This window comes from Colletotrichum lupini, chromosome 4, assembly GCF_023278565.1.
Source record: "Colletotrichum lupini chromosome 4, complete sequence".
NCBI classification, from domain to species: Eukaryota; Fungi; Ascomycota; class Sordariomycetes; order Glomerellales; family Glomerellaceae; genus Colletotrichum; species Colletotrichum lupini.
Genome location: NC_064677.1, coordinates 558,578 through 576,174, shown reverse-complemented (window position 1 = coordinate 576,174; position 17,597 = coordinate 558,578). Strand labels below are relative to the sequence as shown.

Genomic DNA, 17,597 nt, shown 5'->3' with positions numbered 1-17,597 from the left:
CTAGAAAGTACGATTATTAAAGTACTTAAGCTACTATATAGGCTCGTAGAATCGGGTACTTATTAGTAGGCCACTTACTACGATTTTTATATTAATTAACTATTAATAGTTACCTCTACGTACGACCCGTACTTATTAGTTACGGAGTACGAAGGCGACTAATTTAGGATCGTTAGAATATAGACTAACGATATATTAGGCCTATTTAATATTAACTTTATAAAAAAGGAGGATAAGGAGCTCTAAAAAGCGGGCTTCGTAGCGAAGCTAAAAGAGGTCCTTATAATAAATACCCCCCTAATATTTAATAATAGGATTTTTATAATTAAAAAGGAAACCGTCGTTTTCTAATAAAAGGGGTAGGGCGAGAAGATTAACTTTATTAATCCGAACGTAATTAATATTAAAAAGTAATATAAGGCTAAGCTTGCGCGAGGGGTATATATTATAAGTATTTGTTAGCTTAAAATAACTTTTAACTACGCTAGGGTAGTATAGGCTATAGATCTAACTAAATAAGATGTCGAAGTACTTAATAAGTAGCTTAAGTAGTAATAAACGAATCTCGATCGAGGTCTTATTTACTACCTAATCGACCTTATAACTAATAAGCTCTACGTCTTTATTAATAGGTTATTTATAAATAATAACGACCTTATTTTATAATTAGAGTATATTATTATCCTAGTTAACGAGAGTATAGGTAAGAGCGAATTTACTATATATAGTAATATAATCTATTATTTATTAACTAAAAGTAAGTAGGTAACGAGAAGTATACTAGTATTAGAGGTTTATAATATAATTAACGGCGTTAACCTCTCTTACGTAATTTTAATAACGCTAAAGAAGATTATTAATCGAATTAGCCTTTTACTTATTCTAACGGTTATTTATACCGATTCCTACTCGCTATATAAATACCTTATTAAATTAGGAATAACGAAAGAAAAGAGGTTTATAATCGATATTATAGCCCTTAGGTAATTATATAAAAGACGTAAAATACTCGAGATCTATTAGATTAATAATAAAAATAACCTCGCAAACGCTTTTATAAAAGTAGTACTAAATAAGGGATTAAAGTAATTCGTAAGTAGTAAAAAAATTACTATACGAATAGAGGGATAGGTTATATAAAAAGAGTAAAAAAAAGGGGAAAAAGAAACGACTTAATAAACGGGCCCGAGGTTAAATTATACTTCTAACTATAGTAGTTAAATTAATAAAAAAAAGAGAAAGTTAGTATCGAATTAGAAGTCTAATTCGACCGTGGCGTATAGCTAATTACGTAGGGGCTAATTAGGGGCCCTATTTATAATTATCGTAACTAGCCTAACCTTCGGTTAGAACCTCTTTTTTATACTTACTACGCAAATATTTATATAGTTTAATTAATCTCTTCGTTAACTACGGTTCGAACTAACTACCCTGTAATAGGGATACTAACATATTGGCTTCCGTCGGAATAGAGCCTTCGAAGGCATCCTGCGCATCCCCTAGCGAAGCTGTCAGTGAAGTCATTGTGTAAAATCTCGGCATTGTTCCTGACATTTTCCTCAACCCACGGTCTAGGAACCTTGGGATTCCAAACCATCTCAAGTGAAATATCTATCCAGTCTCTCCTATATCTTGATATCCTCAGAGCAAATCTGTCACAGATCATTTCCTGCCGAGTCTCAGCCATGCACATAGGTATTGATGAAGAGTCAGCCAAGCTTTCTCTTGGCATTGAAGTCCCTATTCCCGGGCCAAAACGTATGTTGTTTGCAACAAACAGTCCTCCCATCTGAATCAAGGGACACAATATTGATCAGGTCTTAGCATTGCCTATCCTCGGCAACATCTTGGACATCGATCTCGTCAGCCCTCTGGACTCCCTTATTGGGCTTGTTAGCGAATATGGTGAACTTTTGGCGTTTTTTGTTCTTTTCCATCCAACACACTTGTGCGAGTTCATGGTGCTGATTCTCCAGGCCCCATTTTCTCTCTTACCTTTGCCGGCACGAGGGAAATAACGATCTCAAGTCGCGAGCTTGTGAATGAAGTCAGCGATGAGAGCCGGTTTTGCAAGATCGTCACGAGTGGTATTGAGACAATGCGAGCAGCAGCCGGCGACGGGCTCTTCACAGCGCAGCACAATAATCATACTTGGGGTGTGGCACACCGCATCCTCATGCCGGTGTTTGGACCCTTGAAAATTCGCGGCATGTTTGACGATATGAACGATCTTTCTGAGCAGTTATGTCTCAAGTGGTGAGCAGATTACGATGCAACATCCGGACATCTCGTGACCCACTGGCTAACAAGCGATAGGGCCCGACATTGTCATTCTGCACCTATTGAGGTGGCCGATGATTTTACTCGGCTGACACTGGACACCATTTCTCTCTGCGCCATGGACTATCGCTTCAATAGCTTCTATCTCGACAAGAAGGCTCATCCATTCGTGGAGAGCATGGTGGAAGTCCTCGCTGAAGCGGATCTACAAGCCGTTCTTCCTGACGTTTTCAGCCTCCTTCGGCCCAGAGCGATGTCCAAGTTTCGAAATAACATCGAGCAGATGCAGGCTACTTGTCGCGATATCATTGCTCAGAGGCGTCAAGCTAACGGCAAAAAGATACCCAACGACCTCCTCGATGCTATGCTCAACGGCAAGGACCCGGAGACTGGTGACTCTCTGAGCGAAGAGGCAATCGTACACAATATCATCACTTTCCTGGTCGCCGGTCACGAGACTACTTCAGGTCTTCTGTCTTTCGCCATCTACTACTTGGTAGAGCATCCCCAGGAGTTGAAGAGGGCACGGGAGGAGGTGGACAGGGTCGTGGGTCATGGCCCAATCAATGTGGACCATCTTCAGCAACTCCCCTTTTTGGACTCCGTCTTCCGAGAGACATTGCGTCTTATGCCCACAGCGCCTGGATACTATGTTACCCCATTTAAGGACGAGATCATCGGTGGAAAGTATCTGGTTAAGCCAGGTGAGGCTTTGTGTGTTCTCCTGCACACACTTCACCGTGATCCCAAAGTTTGGGGTTCCGATGCGGAAGAATTCAGGCCTGACAGGATGCGAAACCTGGAAGACATCCCTCAGAATGCCTGGAAGCCTTTCGGCAACGGTATGCGTGGTTGTATTGGTCGAGCCTTCGCTTGGCAGGAGGCCCAACTCGTAAGTCGCCCAATCCTTCAGATCCTGACTTTTTTCCTCATGTTCCTGGTGGCTCACGACTGTTGTAGGTTATCTCAATGATTTTGCGCAACTTCGACCTTTCTAAAGGCGACCCCGACTACAGACTCAAGGTCAAGCATCTTCTCACCATCAAACCCGCCAACTTCAAAGTTCGTGTTAGCTTAAGAAATGACAAACGCCCGACGGACTTCCTGAAAAGTCTGAAAACGATTCCAGAGCCCATGCCGAAGCCCATTGCCAATCCTACGGTGATCAGCCCTTCGTTGCTCGGCCCAATGACCATTCTATTTGGTTCAGATACAGGCACCTGCGAGGCAGTGGCTCAGAGAATCGCCGTTGAAGCTGGGTCAAAGGGATACAACCCAGTAGTCATGCCTATGAATGACGCAGTTGATCAGCTACCGCAAAATCAGCCTGTCATTCTTGTCTCTGCTTCCTATAACGGGCTACCGTCTCGCAACGCAGCCATGTTTGTGCCTTGGGTTCAAGGTCTCAAGCTCGGAGACTTGCAGCATTTGAAGTATGCCGTTTTTGGTTGTGGTATGTTCTAGTTCCCGCAGGCCCCTGAAGATACGCACTGGCGGCTTCGTATTCATACACAAACTGACGATAAGTTTCACAGGTCACAGAGATTGGCCAGCGACTCTATTCAAAGTTCCCAGGTCTCTTGATTCGATTCTTGAAACAGCCGGAGGACAGAGGCTGTGCACACTGGGAGTCGCAGACACAGCAGCTACTGATGTCTTCTTCGAAGTTGAGAAGTGGCTGATGAACGACTTGTGGCCAATTCTCCTGGGATATCCTGCCATGAGAGCGACCAGGCCAAAGTCGGATATCGATGCGGAGCTCACGCTTGAAGATCCACCACGGGTTGCTTTGCGCAGTGGCTTTGTTGCAGCCACAGTCAAGGATTCCCGAGCCTTGTCGGCCGAGGGAGTCCCAGCAAAGAGACATCTTGAGCTAGAGCTCCCACCTGGGACATCTTATGAGGCTGGTGGTCACGTCCACATCTTGCCGGTGAATAGTGCACAGGTAGTGCGCCGAGCTCTATCGTATTTCAGGCTGAGCGGCGATGTTGTCCTCACGATTCAGTCTGAATCTGGACGCCCACTCCCGGTCCCAAGCAATACCCCTGTGACAGCATGGGACCTGTTTGCATCTTATGTCGAGCTGACAGGTGCGGCAACTGCTGGAAATATTCAGGTAATGAGTGAGCTGGCAGTCTCAGATGAGACTCGCAGAGCCTTAGAGACCTTGTCAAAAAGCTTGCTTAGCTCGGAGCCGCGCAATAGGGGCCTCAGTGTCCTTGAAGTACTGGAGTCTTATCCGGATCTCAATCTCCCGCTTTCGGAGTTCCTGATCATGTTACCTCGGATGCGTCCTCGTACATACTCTTTCTCCTCTTCCCCTGCTTGGCAACCCAATTCCGCCACCCTTACTTACACTGTTGAGAAAAAGGGTGTAGCTTCGAATTACTTGGCTTCACTCCCCTCAGGAAGTGTACTCTTCGTTTCACCCTTGCCGTCGACACCTCACTTCTGCCTTCCAAGCGCAGCGACTCAAGCAACGACGCCGGTCATCATGATTGCTGCGGGGGCTGGTCTAGCCCCGTTCAGAGGCTTCATACAAGACCGCGCAATCTCACTACGTTCCGGTGCTACGTTGGCGCCGGCGCTTTTGTTCTTCGGCTGCCATGGACAGCTTCTCGATGACATGTATCGAGATGAACTCGATGACTTCGAGACTGAAAATGCTGTCAAAGTCTTCCGCGCCTTCAGCCGAGACGGAGATATGTCATGCAAGCATGTAACTGATCAGCTTCGGGACCATCTAGGGGAAGTCTCCGCTCTGTGGGAAGCAGGGGCAAAGTTATATGTATGCGGTGGAAAGAAGATTTCGGATTCTGTGTTCGATGTCCTTCGCATCGCCTTGTTCAAGGATGAGGAAAATACAGGGAAAGAGGCAGGTGCAGCAAATAATGTCCAGAAATCCTTTGGTATGGCTCCGAAGAGCAGATACGTTGTAGATGTGTTCAATTGAGTAGATTATAATGCTCGTTTTCTTCATACTTTCCAATACTAAGGCCTATTAATCTGACAGGGCTATTGCGCGCAACATGACGTGCCACAATCAATGCAGCATAGAGGAGAACTGTTTGAAGGTCCATCAGTATCTACAACCGTGGATGTTCATAAGCCTTCGTAGAGGCGACCCATTTCCTTTGCAAATTATGTATTTCGTTTGCGCTGATCTGAAAGAATGACATCAACTCTCAGTTTCTCATAGCCTTCCAATGCTCAGTCGTACGTTCTGTCTAGCTGACCGATCATCCGAAGACCTGCGCCCTTCATCTGACTAGCGCCCTGCCGCCGATCCGCCATGACGCCTTTTACTCGACAAACTCATACGTCAGCAAAAGTAAATGCACACTACTTTCGAGATCCCGCCTAATCAAGACCAATTCATAGATATAAGCACGAATTCTCATCTAGTCCTTGTCGAATTTCAACTGCTGTCATAAACTCCCGGCCAATAATACCCAATAACTCGTCTCAACCAACACCCATTCTAATATCATCTTAGGCTCCGCATACCACCATGTCTAGTCTCCTTCAGCCCGTTGTTGTCGGGAACAAACTCCATCTATCCAATCGCGTGGTTATGGGTTCTATGACACGCAACCGCTGCGTGAATGACTGCAAGCCAGGCGGTGAACAAATTCAGCATTACTCAGAACGAGCGAAACATGGCGCAGGACTTATCATCGCAGAAGGCACTTTCATCGACTGGCAAGGCTGTGATTGGAGGTGGGCACCTCTCATGATCACCGAGGATCATGCGCAAGCATGGAAGAAAGTGACGACGGCTGTACATACGCAGGGTGGGAAGATTTACTTCCAGCCATGGCATCTTGGTGAGTGAAACCACAGGAGACGTAACGACTTGAAGTCCCTAACATTTGACTATCTAGGTCGCTGCCAAAATGAACAGATTCCTATTATGCAAGCAAAGAATCATCCGGTGGTTGCACCCTCCAAGATCCCGGCTCGAGGGGGCAAATACCGTGATCTTCCTGGCACTCCGGTATAAGTCTCACGACGTTCTAGAAAATTCTATTGACTAATCTACTTTGTTCCAGGGGCACACTCATAACATCACTGAAATTGAAAATCCGCGCGACTTCGTCAACATGTATCGACACTCTGCCATCCTCGCTAAAAGGGCAGGTTTCGACGGTATTGAGCTCTTAGCTCAAGGGTAAGCGCCGGCGTAGTCATGGCACGATACCTCGCTGAATATGATGAAGATCACTGACACATGCGCAGCGGATATCTTCCCCAACAGTTTCTCAACTCGTAAGTGCCCCTGCCCACTGTTTTTCATTGTTTTTCATTGTGGTATCACGCTGACATAGCGAAAGACGCGCGAACATCCGCACCGATGCGTACGGCGGCTCTGTTGTGAACCGGTGCCGATTCATCCTGGAGGTGTCGGATGTTCTGGCCGAAGTGTTCGGTTCCGAGTTCGTCTGTATTAAAATCTGTCCGACAGATCAGACAAATGACTCTGTCGTGACTTATGAAGAGATGAAGGATGTTTATACCCACCTTATCAAAGAGCTTGTCAAAAGGCGGATTGGCATCATCAATCTTTCGCGGCGCGGTGCAAATCACAATACAGGAACAGGAGATTTCTTTGGGAACACCACACGGCCGGATGGCTTCCCTTTACCACTGGGTTACGATCCGGTTATTGACTTCGGACCTTTAGTCAAGTTTCCCGGAAGTCCTTCGATGCTTATGGCCAACTACGATTATACAGTCGACGAAGCGAATTTTCTGGTAGGAGAAGGCAAATTGGATTTGATCACGTTTGGCCGGCCCTTCATTTACAACCCAGTGAGTGTCTAATTCATCGTGAATTCCAGGCTGCATTCTGACTTTGTCACAGGATGTCATCTTTCGAATTCAACATAGCATTCCTTTTGCAGAGAACAATCGAGGCAATAACGTTCATTACGGACCATTTGAGGAACCAAATCAAAACTATAACGACTGGCCCATTGCTGCTGCTTAGGCATCTTTGTGTTTCTGCAGGCTGTACTGGTAATCCTGAGAGCTATGATCACTTGGTGGGGAAGTTTTACGAATTGCGCAAACAAACATGGGGGAAGGGATCTCGAGGTTTACTAGGTAGTCGTCGGAATACATCGGAGCAAATTTGGTGTGGTCAGAGATTCGATGTTCTTTTTACCAAAATACTAAAGCTCAAGCGTTATGCCCCTTTTCAATTGACCCCTCCGGCCTTTGTTCATGTAAATATTTCAGACCATCATTTCGTGTCTTCATCAAGGTAATAGCAAATCATGAATACGCCTCTGTCTCACGCCAGCTGGAGATACGACTGGCGATGACCAACCAATTCTTCAACGCTCGAGGTGGCGGGCATATCTTTGGAACAACCCCCCGATGTAGCTTTGGTAGTTCTCTCAAGCTCTTTCAAAGCACGGAAGCCTCCTCGAACACTATCAGCCTCAAAGCCCTTTGCACGCAGGACACTGGTCGCTACCCTGGCGCTGTCGCCGTCGTAGCACAACACTAGAATAGGCTTCTGTCGATATTCTTCCAACTCTTTGCCGACGTCTTTGTTCGAGTCAAATGTCGTCTCAAGCTTGAGCCATAGTTGTTCCAGAACCTTTGAGTCGGAGAACGGTTTCCAGTCACTGGACTCGACGATCGGAATATTTTCGGAACCTGCGACATTGTGCATCTGGTAGTCTTCGGATTGTCTCAGATCGAGAATGATCGTGTTTGGAAGGCGGGGGATAAGTGCAGCACTACTCGTATCGACATAGCGTGGTGTACTCGGCAAATGGGTTTCGTTGGTCCGGATAGCACCTGCAGACGGAATTTGCATGAAGACTTCAGTCGCAGTCTTTTCCCATGCCTCATCATAGCGGTGAAGGTCAACCTTTGTAAGGTTCTAAGAGAAAGGTCAGTCTTCTATTTGAGTATATCAGGGAAAATGTGATCGTCCATACCTCGTTGTGGATTGCAGGGAAATGCTCAGGTCCCAATTTCGCAAAGTACTCATCGATGTACTGGTAAGGCAAATCGCAGCAGACAAAAACGCAGTGGATCTCGCCAGCATCGTCGGCTAGTTCATTCAGATTGCCGGCCGCGATACGCTTATCAAGGAACTGGTAAAGGCCTTGCAGGTTGAAACCTGAAGACGGGCCGGCGATGAGGCCTTGTCTGCACAGGTCCAGCGAGAGCGAATAGGAGTGTTGAGAACCGACATGCTCAACGTGGTCGACTGCGGATCTCCATGGAAACTCTACTGGTTGAAGAAGAGCGTAGGATCGGGGGCCAGGAACACGATCGCCAGGCGCGGTGCAGACACCCAGCCGGTATACTGACGGCTTAGCCTGCTTGAAGTAGGTTCCAAGACCAGTTAGAGTGCCTATTAGTATGTTAGGCGTTGTCGACGAGACGGAGTTGACATCTTTCCTACCAGAAGTACCCATTCCTGCGCAAATGAGAGAAATTTGGGGCAGTTGCTTGAAGATTTGGGGTCCAGTCCACCGCACATGAGACTTCCAATTCTACCAAAATTTGTCAGTGCCTCCTCATCACTGATAGGCGCTAGGTTATACCTACATCGTCATTTTCGTATTGGTTTGGGTTGAGCGCAGTGCCCTTATCGCTGCCCATGTTTCTTGCGGCACAAATGCCTCCTCGTGGGTCCAGAGGCTCAGGTTGAGAAGGGCCACCAAACAGGGTACTAACGACCAAGTAGTCAGCTATGCTGTTCATGGATCACCGAGCACCTAATGATAGAGGCAGAATATCTTACATGTCCAGTCCGAAGAACTGCATCAACCTCAACTTCGCTTGACTAGTCTTGTTGCTGAGAAAGGCCCGCACATCTGGCACACCGTAGTAGACTCTGGAAGCCAACGACATAGAGATGACCGTCGAGCCGGAACTGTACTCGACGATGGTCTCTGTCTTTCCTGGTACAACCCCATTCTGGAGCAGATTGAGTGCTGGCATAGCCTTGACGTTATTCGCAGGATGCATCGACATCATCTTGGCATAAATCCGGACGCCATGCTGACGATAGGGGTTCAAGGCTTCAGGTACCTCGACTAGTGGCAGCGGCGGGGCAACATCAGGATCGAAGTAGTTCCTGACGGAATCTGGCCCTGTATAGACATTTAAGTGGTTGGGTTGGGCCATTACTTCTGATTTTCCTTCGGAGGACTTTGGGAAGAATTATGAAACAAAGAAGGGTGATATCGAACGGCACTGATTATCAGATGGTCTCATTATCGGAGACTGCGAGTGCTACTTTATAGTCTCTATTGCTCTCGGACTACCTGACCCATCGTCTGAGGGGTCAATGGAAGAGAGAAATAACTCAGCTATACAGCTCAAGTTATGATTCGACAGCATCGCTTGATCATCCTCCCAGGCGCGGCCACTCTTACACGCCGCGTATACCCGCGGTCAGTGGACCGTCATCTGGCAATGTAACTCTGCTGTGACATTTTTAGAGGGTAACCATGAAATCAAGACGCATGAAACTCAGCCTGTCAGTAATGTCGGGCATCCTTTCTGCTCGTTTCCATCCCACGTTCCCGACCATTCTCCAATAATGACGGACGTCGACAACCTTCAGAGCCTATGCTAACGCGATGCCCCTGTCAACATTGGTCAACACCACACTAAAGAAAGCCGATCGACACGAGTCATCAAGGTTATTCACGTTTGCTGACACCAGGTATGTTTGTCATAAAGGTACCTTGTGAGACAGGCGATATCTTGCGTCCTGCAAGGGCATACGTAACGACATCGTGTCGATCATCCTCCTGGGGAGTAACAACAGACCCCAAGAGACAATTAAAGAAAGTCGTAATCCGGCTCAAAGGTGCCGTGCTGAATGGATCCAAAACCGTTGCGCTTCGACGATATATAAGGAGAGCTCAATTGCGAAGTTTTGGGGGAGTCAGTTTGCGCTCGTTTCCCCAAGTTGAGCATGTTTCGCGGGAGCATCCAGCCAATCCACAAGGGTTCTCGTTGCCAAGCCCATCCCTGTCGGACGGGGTCAGATCGTCAGATGTCCGCGCAGGGGTTCTGTTTCCACAGGACCACTTACCGTCACGATAGTCTTGGAAACAAGCAGTAGTCACAACTTGGCATTCGGCAGTATAGAGACACAGATCAGGGGTTCTCGTGTTTAACAACGCACTGAGGCGACTTTGGGCATGTCGCCATTTACCCTGATGGCCGGGGGTTCGGTCTCCGATCCTACGAACGGCCGAAGCCGGGGGCTTTCTTCCTAGCCTATCCGTAGTTGCTCGCATCTTTTGAGCTGGGCGCACGCAGCCACATTTCCTTCTTTCCTTCTTGAGTAAGTCGATGTTTACGCTCTATCTTCAACATGGCCGCTCCGAACGAAAAGACAAGTGGCATCCTGACTGAAGCTGCTCCTGATGCTCCAGCAGTTGGACAGCCTACAGCTGGGCCTAGCCAAGAGTTGGCGAATAGCTCCGAAGATGAGAAACCTACGCATCAGTTCAACGAACAGACAAACTATGTGCGTCCAAGGACTATCATCACAGTAAGTTAGGTTGTAGTCCTAACGTATTTGAATGCTTTCTGAGACTGATCATCACTTTCCAGATCTTCCTGGCTTGCGCTAGCGTGGATCTCGTCGCTCTTATGGACCAGACCACGCTCGCAGCTAGTCTTAACATCATCGGCAATTCTCTCAATGCCAGTAATCAGACAGCATGGATTGCCAGCGGATACTTCATGTAAGTACAGGCGATCATCTGTCGCAGCAGTAAGGTAATTGATTGATTCAACTAGAACATCCACTGTCGGACAGCTCCTCTACGGACGACTGTCGGATATCTGGTCGCGGAAAGTAATCCTACTCATTGGCTTGGCGATCTTCTTCATCGGTTCTCTCGCCAGTTCAGTCTCAAATACTGGGACCCAACTCATCGTCTTCCGAGCTTGGACGGGTATTGGAGGCGGCGGCTTGATGACCGTCGCTCAAATGATCGTGAGCGATGTGGTGCCGCTCAGGGAAAGGGGCAAGTATCAGGGCATCTTGGTAAGTCTTGCGCTACCTAGGAAGTCAAGGGCTTGAGTGAGAATATTATTTTTCCACGGGCCACGAAGATCATTGATATTCTCTGCAATTGCTGACAGTATTCAAGGGTTCTGTAGTTGCTATTGCAAATGGAATAGGGCCAGTCATCGGCGGAGCTCTTGCTTCCCAGTCCAAAGACTCATGGAGATGGATCTTCCGGCTCAACATGCCACTCACTCTTCTATGTACAATCTGCGTCATCTTCTTCATGCCGCTTAGGAAGGTGGAAGGCAACTGGAAAATGTGTGTACCTATTCCTATCCGAACGGGACCTGCTGAATCCGGGACATTGCTAACATAATGCCCAGCAAGCTCAAAGCTGTCGACTTTGTTGGAAGCTTCCTTGCTCTGGCTGGAACAACCGTACTCATGCTCGGTTTGACGTGGGGTGGGGGTGACCATCCTTGGAACTCAGCGCACGTCATTGCCACTCTCGTAGTGGGATTCTTTGTCTGTATCGGCTTCATCCTTTGGCAGTGGAAAGGCGCCAAGTTCCCTCTCGTGCCATGTGAGTTGAGTTCATTGACTGTCGAGGGGTTGAAACTGATCGAAACCTTTAGTACACATTTTTAAGTCGAAGATCGTGAATGGCACATGTATCACCATGGCAATCAACGGATGGAACTTTGTCGTCCAGGTCTACTACATCCCCGCCTTCTATCAACTAGCCTACGGGTACTCGGCAACGAAGTCCGGCGCCATGCTTCTCCCAGTCACTTTGACGCAGACGCTTTTCAGCACGTTGGCAGGTTTCGTAGTACACAAAATTGGGCGCTACCGAGAGTGCATCCTGCTGGGTTGGGTCATGTGGGCCGTAGGCATCGGTTTGATGTCGACACTCGACGAGTTTTCAAGCGTGGGGAAGCAAGTTGGATACTCGCTACTTGTTGGTGCAGGCGTTGGCAATACATTACAGCCGTAAGTGAAGAAGCCTGTGTCGAATCGCTGACTCGAGCTAACTGACGCGCCTTCAGGGCACTGATCGCGATCCAGGCCGGTGTGAGTAGAAGGGACATGGCAGTGGTTACCTCGTTCAGGAAGTAAGTCATCTCCATATCGTCTCGTGTGGTAAGAGATAACTGACAATGCATAGCTTTATACGTAATTTCGGAAGCACTATTGGACTTGCCATCTCCGGAACCATCATGTGAGTCTACACATCCTTCCGACCCCACAAGTACCCACGGTATCCTCCAGCATGACTGACTTATGCTTTGCAGTAATAACATCCTGGCAAGCAATATAGCTAGCCTTGGCCTGGGAGATGACGAGTCTCGGAAGCTGCTCGCGAATCCTCAGCAAGTGCTATCCAGCCTCCCTCAAGCTGAGGCACAAAGGCTCAGGGCTGCAATCCTGCCTGGCTACAGGAGGGCATTCCGTATCATCTTCCTGGTCATGGCAGGGCTTGCGGCCGTCGCATTCTTTGTAGCGTTCTTCTTGATGCCACAAGTAGAATTGAGCAGGCCTGACGATGCCAAGTTGAAGGAGGAGGCCCGGGGGAAGGATGACAAAAAGCCAGTCGATGAGACGGAAATAAAGGCTTAAAGATTCCTGTCATTTCTCAAAAGCAAATACACAACGAGCTAAAGACTTCATGTTGAGTTTGTGCGGTGATATTACTCCATCCGCTCGCTTAGACTCGAAATTCGAGAGCTGTTTCCAACAGTAATCCAATGATACGCTCTCTCTGGAGTTAGATCCTCACAACTGTCATACACTCTGGTATCCAAACGCACAAGCTTCGAAAAGATCCCTCTCACAATCCCGCTCATTTGCACTTCGCGCCGCAGTGGACGTGAGGGTAGTCGTCGGGGCAAGTGCACCTGAGCCACAGGAACTTGTCCTTGCATCTTCCCATGGTGCAGGCACCGTTGTCGTCTGTACAAGCAGTTCAACCTGCCGAAAATGTGAAGGGTTGACAGCTCTTGGTGATTGCCGTGACAGTGCCGGCTGCGTAAAGTCCGGTGAGGATGAGAGACAGCTTCATCTTCTATCTTCAGGTTAGTACAGCATACTGTGGAAAGTTATACCTCTTGGCGAATGACCTACGGAAAAGATATTGGGTCAAAATCGACGGTTTACGAGACTGTTTGGAGGGGTGATGTAAGGTTAACAGGCAGTGTAAACTCATAGCCTCAAGGAGACGCCTTCGTTTAAATGCGTAATGAGACTCACGTTACCAGATGTTAGCACCCAAGGTTTTCGGTCATTAATTTGCCGAGTCCAAGTCAGAGAAACTCTGTTTATACGAGTTGTCGTGATCGGACTCATGCCATGGTCATTTCTGCTGTTCCCACCGTTGTCACTAAACAGGACCCAGGTTGTCAACGACTGGTCTTGTGGACCCATCTAGCGTTATGCTTCATCAGAGAGTGTGGGCTATCCGTACCATGATTCGAGATTATTTCGTCAATTGACAGAAATGTACATGTCGCCCAGCCCAAAACCGACGTTAACTGAATTAAGCCGGTTGCGAAACATGCTCAGTCATACAAGCTTCCTTCGGTAGGCTTGTGAACCGGGCTATTTCCTTCTGATGCGTGGGCACTTTCTCGCAACATTGAAATATCGACAAGGAGCGATCGGGGGATCAGTTGTAGGGTCCGCTGTAACGGTCTGTACCTACAGCAGAGCACCAGCTGCCACCGCACGGCGTAAGTTGCCGAAATCTGGTAACGCAAACCCATCAATTGACGGCACCAGAGTCTTTGCGTCTGTGGTCCAGCTGGTCGCTCTGACTCGCTCACGGTACCAAAAACAGCTAAATATCGTATTCCCTGAAGATCGCTCTGTTTCGCACAGTTCATCATTACTCCTGATCTTTATGAGAGATTGATGTAAGACGTAGGCATCTCCATAGACCCAAACCTTATTGTCCGCGTTACCGGTTGCGCGGCGCCATCTTCGGCACTGCCGATAGGACAACCTCTACTCATGCCGCAAGTCAACACGATCGATCACTCAGTGTAGCGTATTGACCACAATCCAATACTTGGAAGAATTGAATGAAGCCCCAAGCGAAGGGAAGTTGCACAGGCCACAACTCTAGGGGCTCAGTTACATATCGCCTGGATATAGGTTGATGTAAAGCCCATATTAAGCCAACGCGGGCCGCAAACTCAGTTAGACCATCGTCCCTCGAAGCTTATTCTTATTAACTCCTGACTTAAGCTACTGGCCAAAGATGTGGGGCGAGGATATTCTGCCAGCAGCTCCCGCTATTCTGCCACCAAGTGTGGCTGCGGCAGGCCCTACCTCCGACTACGGAGCCCAGCTGCCCATACTTACCTACTTACCTACCTACCTATAACTACTACTTCGTTAACCTCGCCGTCGCTACTACCGTTAATTAAAGCTATTCCTAACGTTAATATGCTATAAGAAGAGAATAACTACGAAGTTAACGATCTTTTTATTTATTAATATACTATTAATTATAACGATTATAGTTACGTAAAGTACGACTATTTATTTTATAATTAGTACTTTTTTAGCCTACTTAAAGCTAGAGTAGTACTTAACGAAGCTACTTACGAAGCTAGCTTCGTAATCCGAATTATTTAATATAAGCCCTTTACTAGGGCGCTAATTATTATTATTTATTATTATATTTATAACTTACGTTACGATTAAAAATAGTAATACTTTATAAAATTAACTTACTTAAATAAATATTATAAATTCTTGACTTTATTTATAAACTATTATTAATAAATCGCTACTAGCTTTTTAAGTAGTAATTAGCTCTTTTATCTTATCGTTAGTAGCTTTTATAACTATTATAACTATTTATTTAGTAATACTAACGCTTTTATATATTACTATTACGTACTACTATATAATAAGAAGGACTAAATTATTAATTAATAAAATAAGGGCATTTAACCTATTTAAATCCTTTTAAACTTATAATTAAAAAGTAGTAATTATAATAATATCGTTGCCCGTAATATACTTAATATATTAGCTACTTATTACCGTAATAAATTAAGTAGTAGGACCCTTATTAAGTAGTTATTTAACTAATTATGTAATTTAACGAAGTATTAGTACTACTTTTAATACGACGACGCGGGCTATATTACGAGCTTATTTATCGTACTTATTACCGCGATTTCCCTGTTTTAATAATATCCGGATATTTTATTAATAAATTCTATATATAAAACTAACCGATTTAATATACTGTTATTTAATATTTATAGAGTAATTAACGATAGTTATACTTTTTAAGTCGCGAGCTATTTTTTATTTAATAAAAAGGAAGCTAATTATAATTAGGCTATTAACTAGCTATTAATATTACTCCGGGCCTACGAAATTCCCTTTTTATAAGTTATATATACGGATCGCGAGATTGCTCTATTTAATACCCTTAATAATAATACTTAATTTAAAGTAGTACTATATATACTTTATTATTAATACGTTAACCTTAACGTACTAGGCCGGACCCGGTATTACTTTAGCCCGGCTATAAAAAATAAAACTAGCATAGTTATACATAACCTTTATTTTTAATAATTCTTTACGGATTAGGGTAATCTCCTCCGTAGCTAATTAATAACTATATATTATAACCGATTATTTAAATTTTAAATTACTAAGTACTTTATAGTAGTAATTAATTACGCTATTAATACTTAGCTTAAGCCGTAATATAAAAAACTCGTACTTATTTAAGTTAACTAAATTAGGTACTTTAGTTACTTAATTATATTAATTATTAAATCCTTATATACGAATATTAAAGTACGAGTTTATTACTATATAAGTAACTTTAAAGCCGTATTTAATAAATTAGTTATTTTTTAAATAAGTTAAGCAGCTATAATTAGCGCTTATTAAACCCGTCGCTAGGCTAAAATATTAAGTATTATTATAAGATTACTTTAAAAAAAGGTACGTTTATATATATATTATAATACCCTTAAGTAACTCTTATAAAAACTTAGTACGCTAAGTAAATAGTTAAATTTAAATTTATTAAAAAAGCTATTAAAAGAGTATATATATTTCTAGCACGTATAGCTTTAACGAGGTAATGCGGGATATTCTTATAAAGAATATAAAAAGTGAATATTCATATAGAAGTAAGAATATATGAATATAGGGGATATAAGCGTATATAAAAGAGGTTTTTGTAGTAAAGAGAGTAATATAGTTGAATTACTATATGAGAAGTTGCTTGCTTAACGAAAGGTCTAGGTAGGCAAATATACGCCTATATATAGGTATAAAAACCTCCTACTAGAATATTCCATTGCTTATTAATTATGATATAATTAATAAGCGTATACGTAAGTGAATGCGTAATCGTAGTACGTAATTCCGCCTCGAGTAAATTCCAGATTATTCAGTTACCTTCCAGTACTTTCCATTGCTCACGTAAGCTTATATAAGCAGTATTGCTTACATAATCAATACCTATAATAATCTACAGAAATCGTAGATTAATATGGTATATAGTTTGCTTACGTAATATTGATAATAAGGCGAATAATAAGGTAAACAAAGTTACCTTCGTAACAATATTACTTAATTTAAACTATTTATAAGCTACTTTATTACTATATTTTCTAATAGTATATTAAGGACGGTACCTTAATATTACTAAAAAAGATCTATTTATATTAGTTTTAATAACGCTTAGAGCTTATTATTAGTAATAGTATTTTTATTCCCTTATTTAATCCCCTCTAAGTCCGAGGTAAGGGTTACTTATAGGGCTCTATAATAGGTATTATAATAATTATAATAAGTAAGTTAAAAAAGCTAGCCGTCGATTAAAGTACTTTTTTTAAATAAGAGCCTTTTATATTTAAATATAAAGAAGTTATTAAATATATAAAAGTAATATTTATATTAGTATTATTATTATTAATAATACCTCTAGCGCTAAGTAAAGCTACCTCTACTTAACGAGGCCTTAAGATTATACGTAATTCTAATACGTACGAGCTTCATATAAAAATATAATAAAAATACTAGCGGGCTATTATTAACGAGGTAATTAACGCAGTTAACGGTAATATAATTAATTTTATAAGGGCTCTTCGGCCGCTAATATTTATAAAATCGTAATCCTAATTAATTAGTAATCTTATATAATTAAATATATTATAAGATCTAGTTAACGAGGATTATATTTATAATATTAATTTTATAATAAAAAGCGAGATAGATAGACTTATTAATAAATACGAGGCTAAAGTAGAAGAAGTTGCTAAATTACGGG

The 17,597-nt window shown here is 44.1% G+C and overlaps 4 protein-coding genes across 4 annotated transcripts; 3 read left to right on the top strand and 1 right to left on the bottom strand.

The window, feature by feature from the left end:
* Positions 1 to 1,685: 1,685 nt before the first annotated feature.
* On the top strand, positions 1,686 to 5,233 carry CLUP02_07278 (uncharacterized protein; the record flags this gene model as incomplete). The annotated part of the gene is made up of 5 exons (XM_049286273.1): positions 1,686 to 1,758; positions 1,977 to 2,256; positions 2,317 to 3,172; positions 3,241 to 3,733; positions 3,816 to 5,233. 5 exons carry the CDS (start codon positions 1,686 to 1,688, stop codon positions 5,231 to 5,233), a joined length of 3,120 nt encoding a protein of 1,039 aa, XP_049143416.1.
* A 558-nt stretch (positions 5,234 to 5,791) lies between these two features.
* CLUP02_07277 (uncharacterized protein) lies at positions 5,792 to 7,270 on the top strand (the record flags this gene model as incomplete). Its single annotated transcript, XM_049286272.1, has 6 exons — positions 5,792 to 6,107; positions 6,165 to 6,277; positions 6,333 to 6,451; positions 6,520 to 6,549; positions 6,615 to 7,092; positions 7,145 to 7,270. The coding sequence occupies 6 exons, from the start codon at positions 5,792 to 5,794 to the stop codon at positions 7,268 to 7,270; spliced, it is 1,182 nt and encodes a 393-aa protein (XP_049143415.1).
* A 306-nt stretch (positions 7,271 to 7,576) lies between these two features.
* Positions 7,577 to 9,435, bottom strand: CLUP02_07276 (cysteine synthase K/M:Cysteine synthase B; the record flags this gene model as incomplete). Its single annotated transcript, XM_049286271.1, has 4 exons — positions 7,577 to 8,176; positions 8,235 to 8,798; positions 8,854 to 8,977; positions 9,050 to 9,435. 4 exons carry the CDS (start codon positions 9,433 to 9,435, stop codon positions 7,577 to 7,579), a joined length of 1,674 nt encoding a protein of 557 aa, XP_049143414.1.
* A 1,204-nt stretch (positions 9,436 to 10,639) lies between these two features.
* Positions 10,640 to 12,904, top strand: CLUP02_07275 (multidrug resistance protein fnx1; the record flags this gene model as incomplete). The annotated part of the gene is made up of 9 exons (XM_049286270.1): positions 10,640 to 10,819; positions 10,882 to 11,015; positions 11,071 to 11,320; positions 11,427 to 11,602; positions 11,668 to 11,867; positions 11,920 to 12,277; positions 12,334 to 12,399; positions 12,453 to 12,506; positions 12,580 to 12,904. The coding sequence occupies 9 exons, from the start codon at positions 10,640 to 10,642 to the stop codon at positions 12,902 to 12,904; spliced, it is 1,743 nt and encodes a 580-aa protein (XP_049143413.1).
* Positions 12,905 to 17,597: the final 4,693 nt, after the last annotated feature.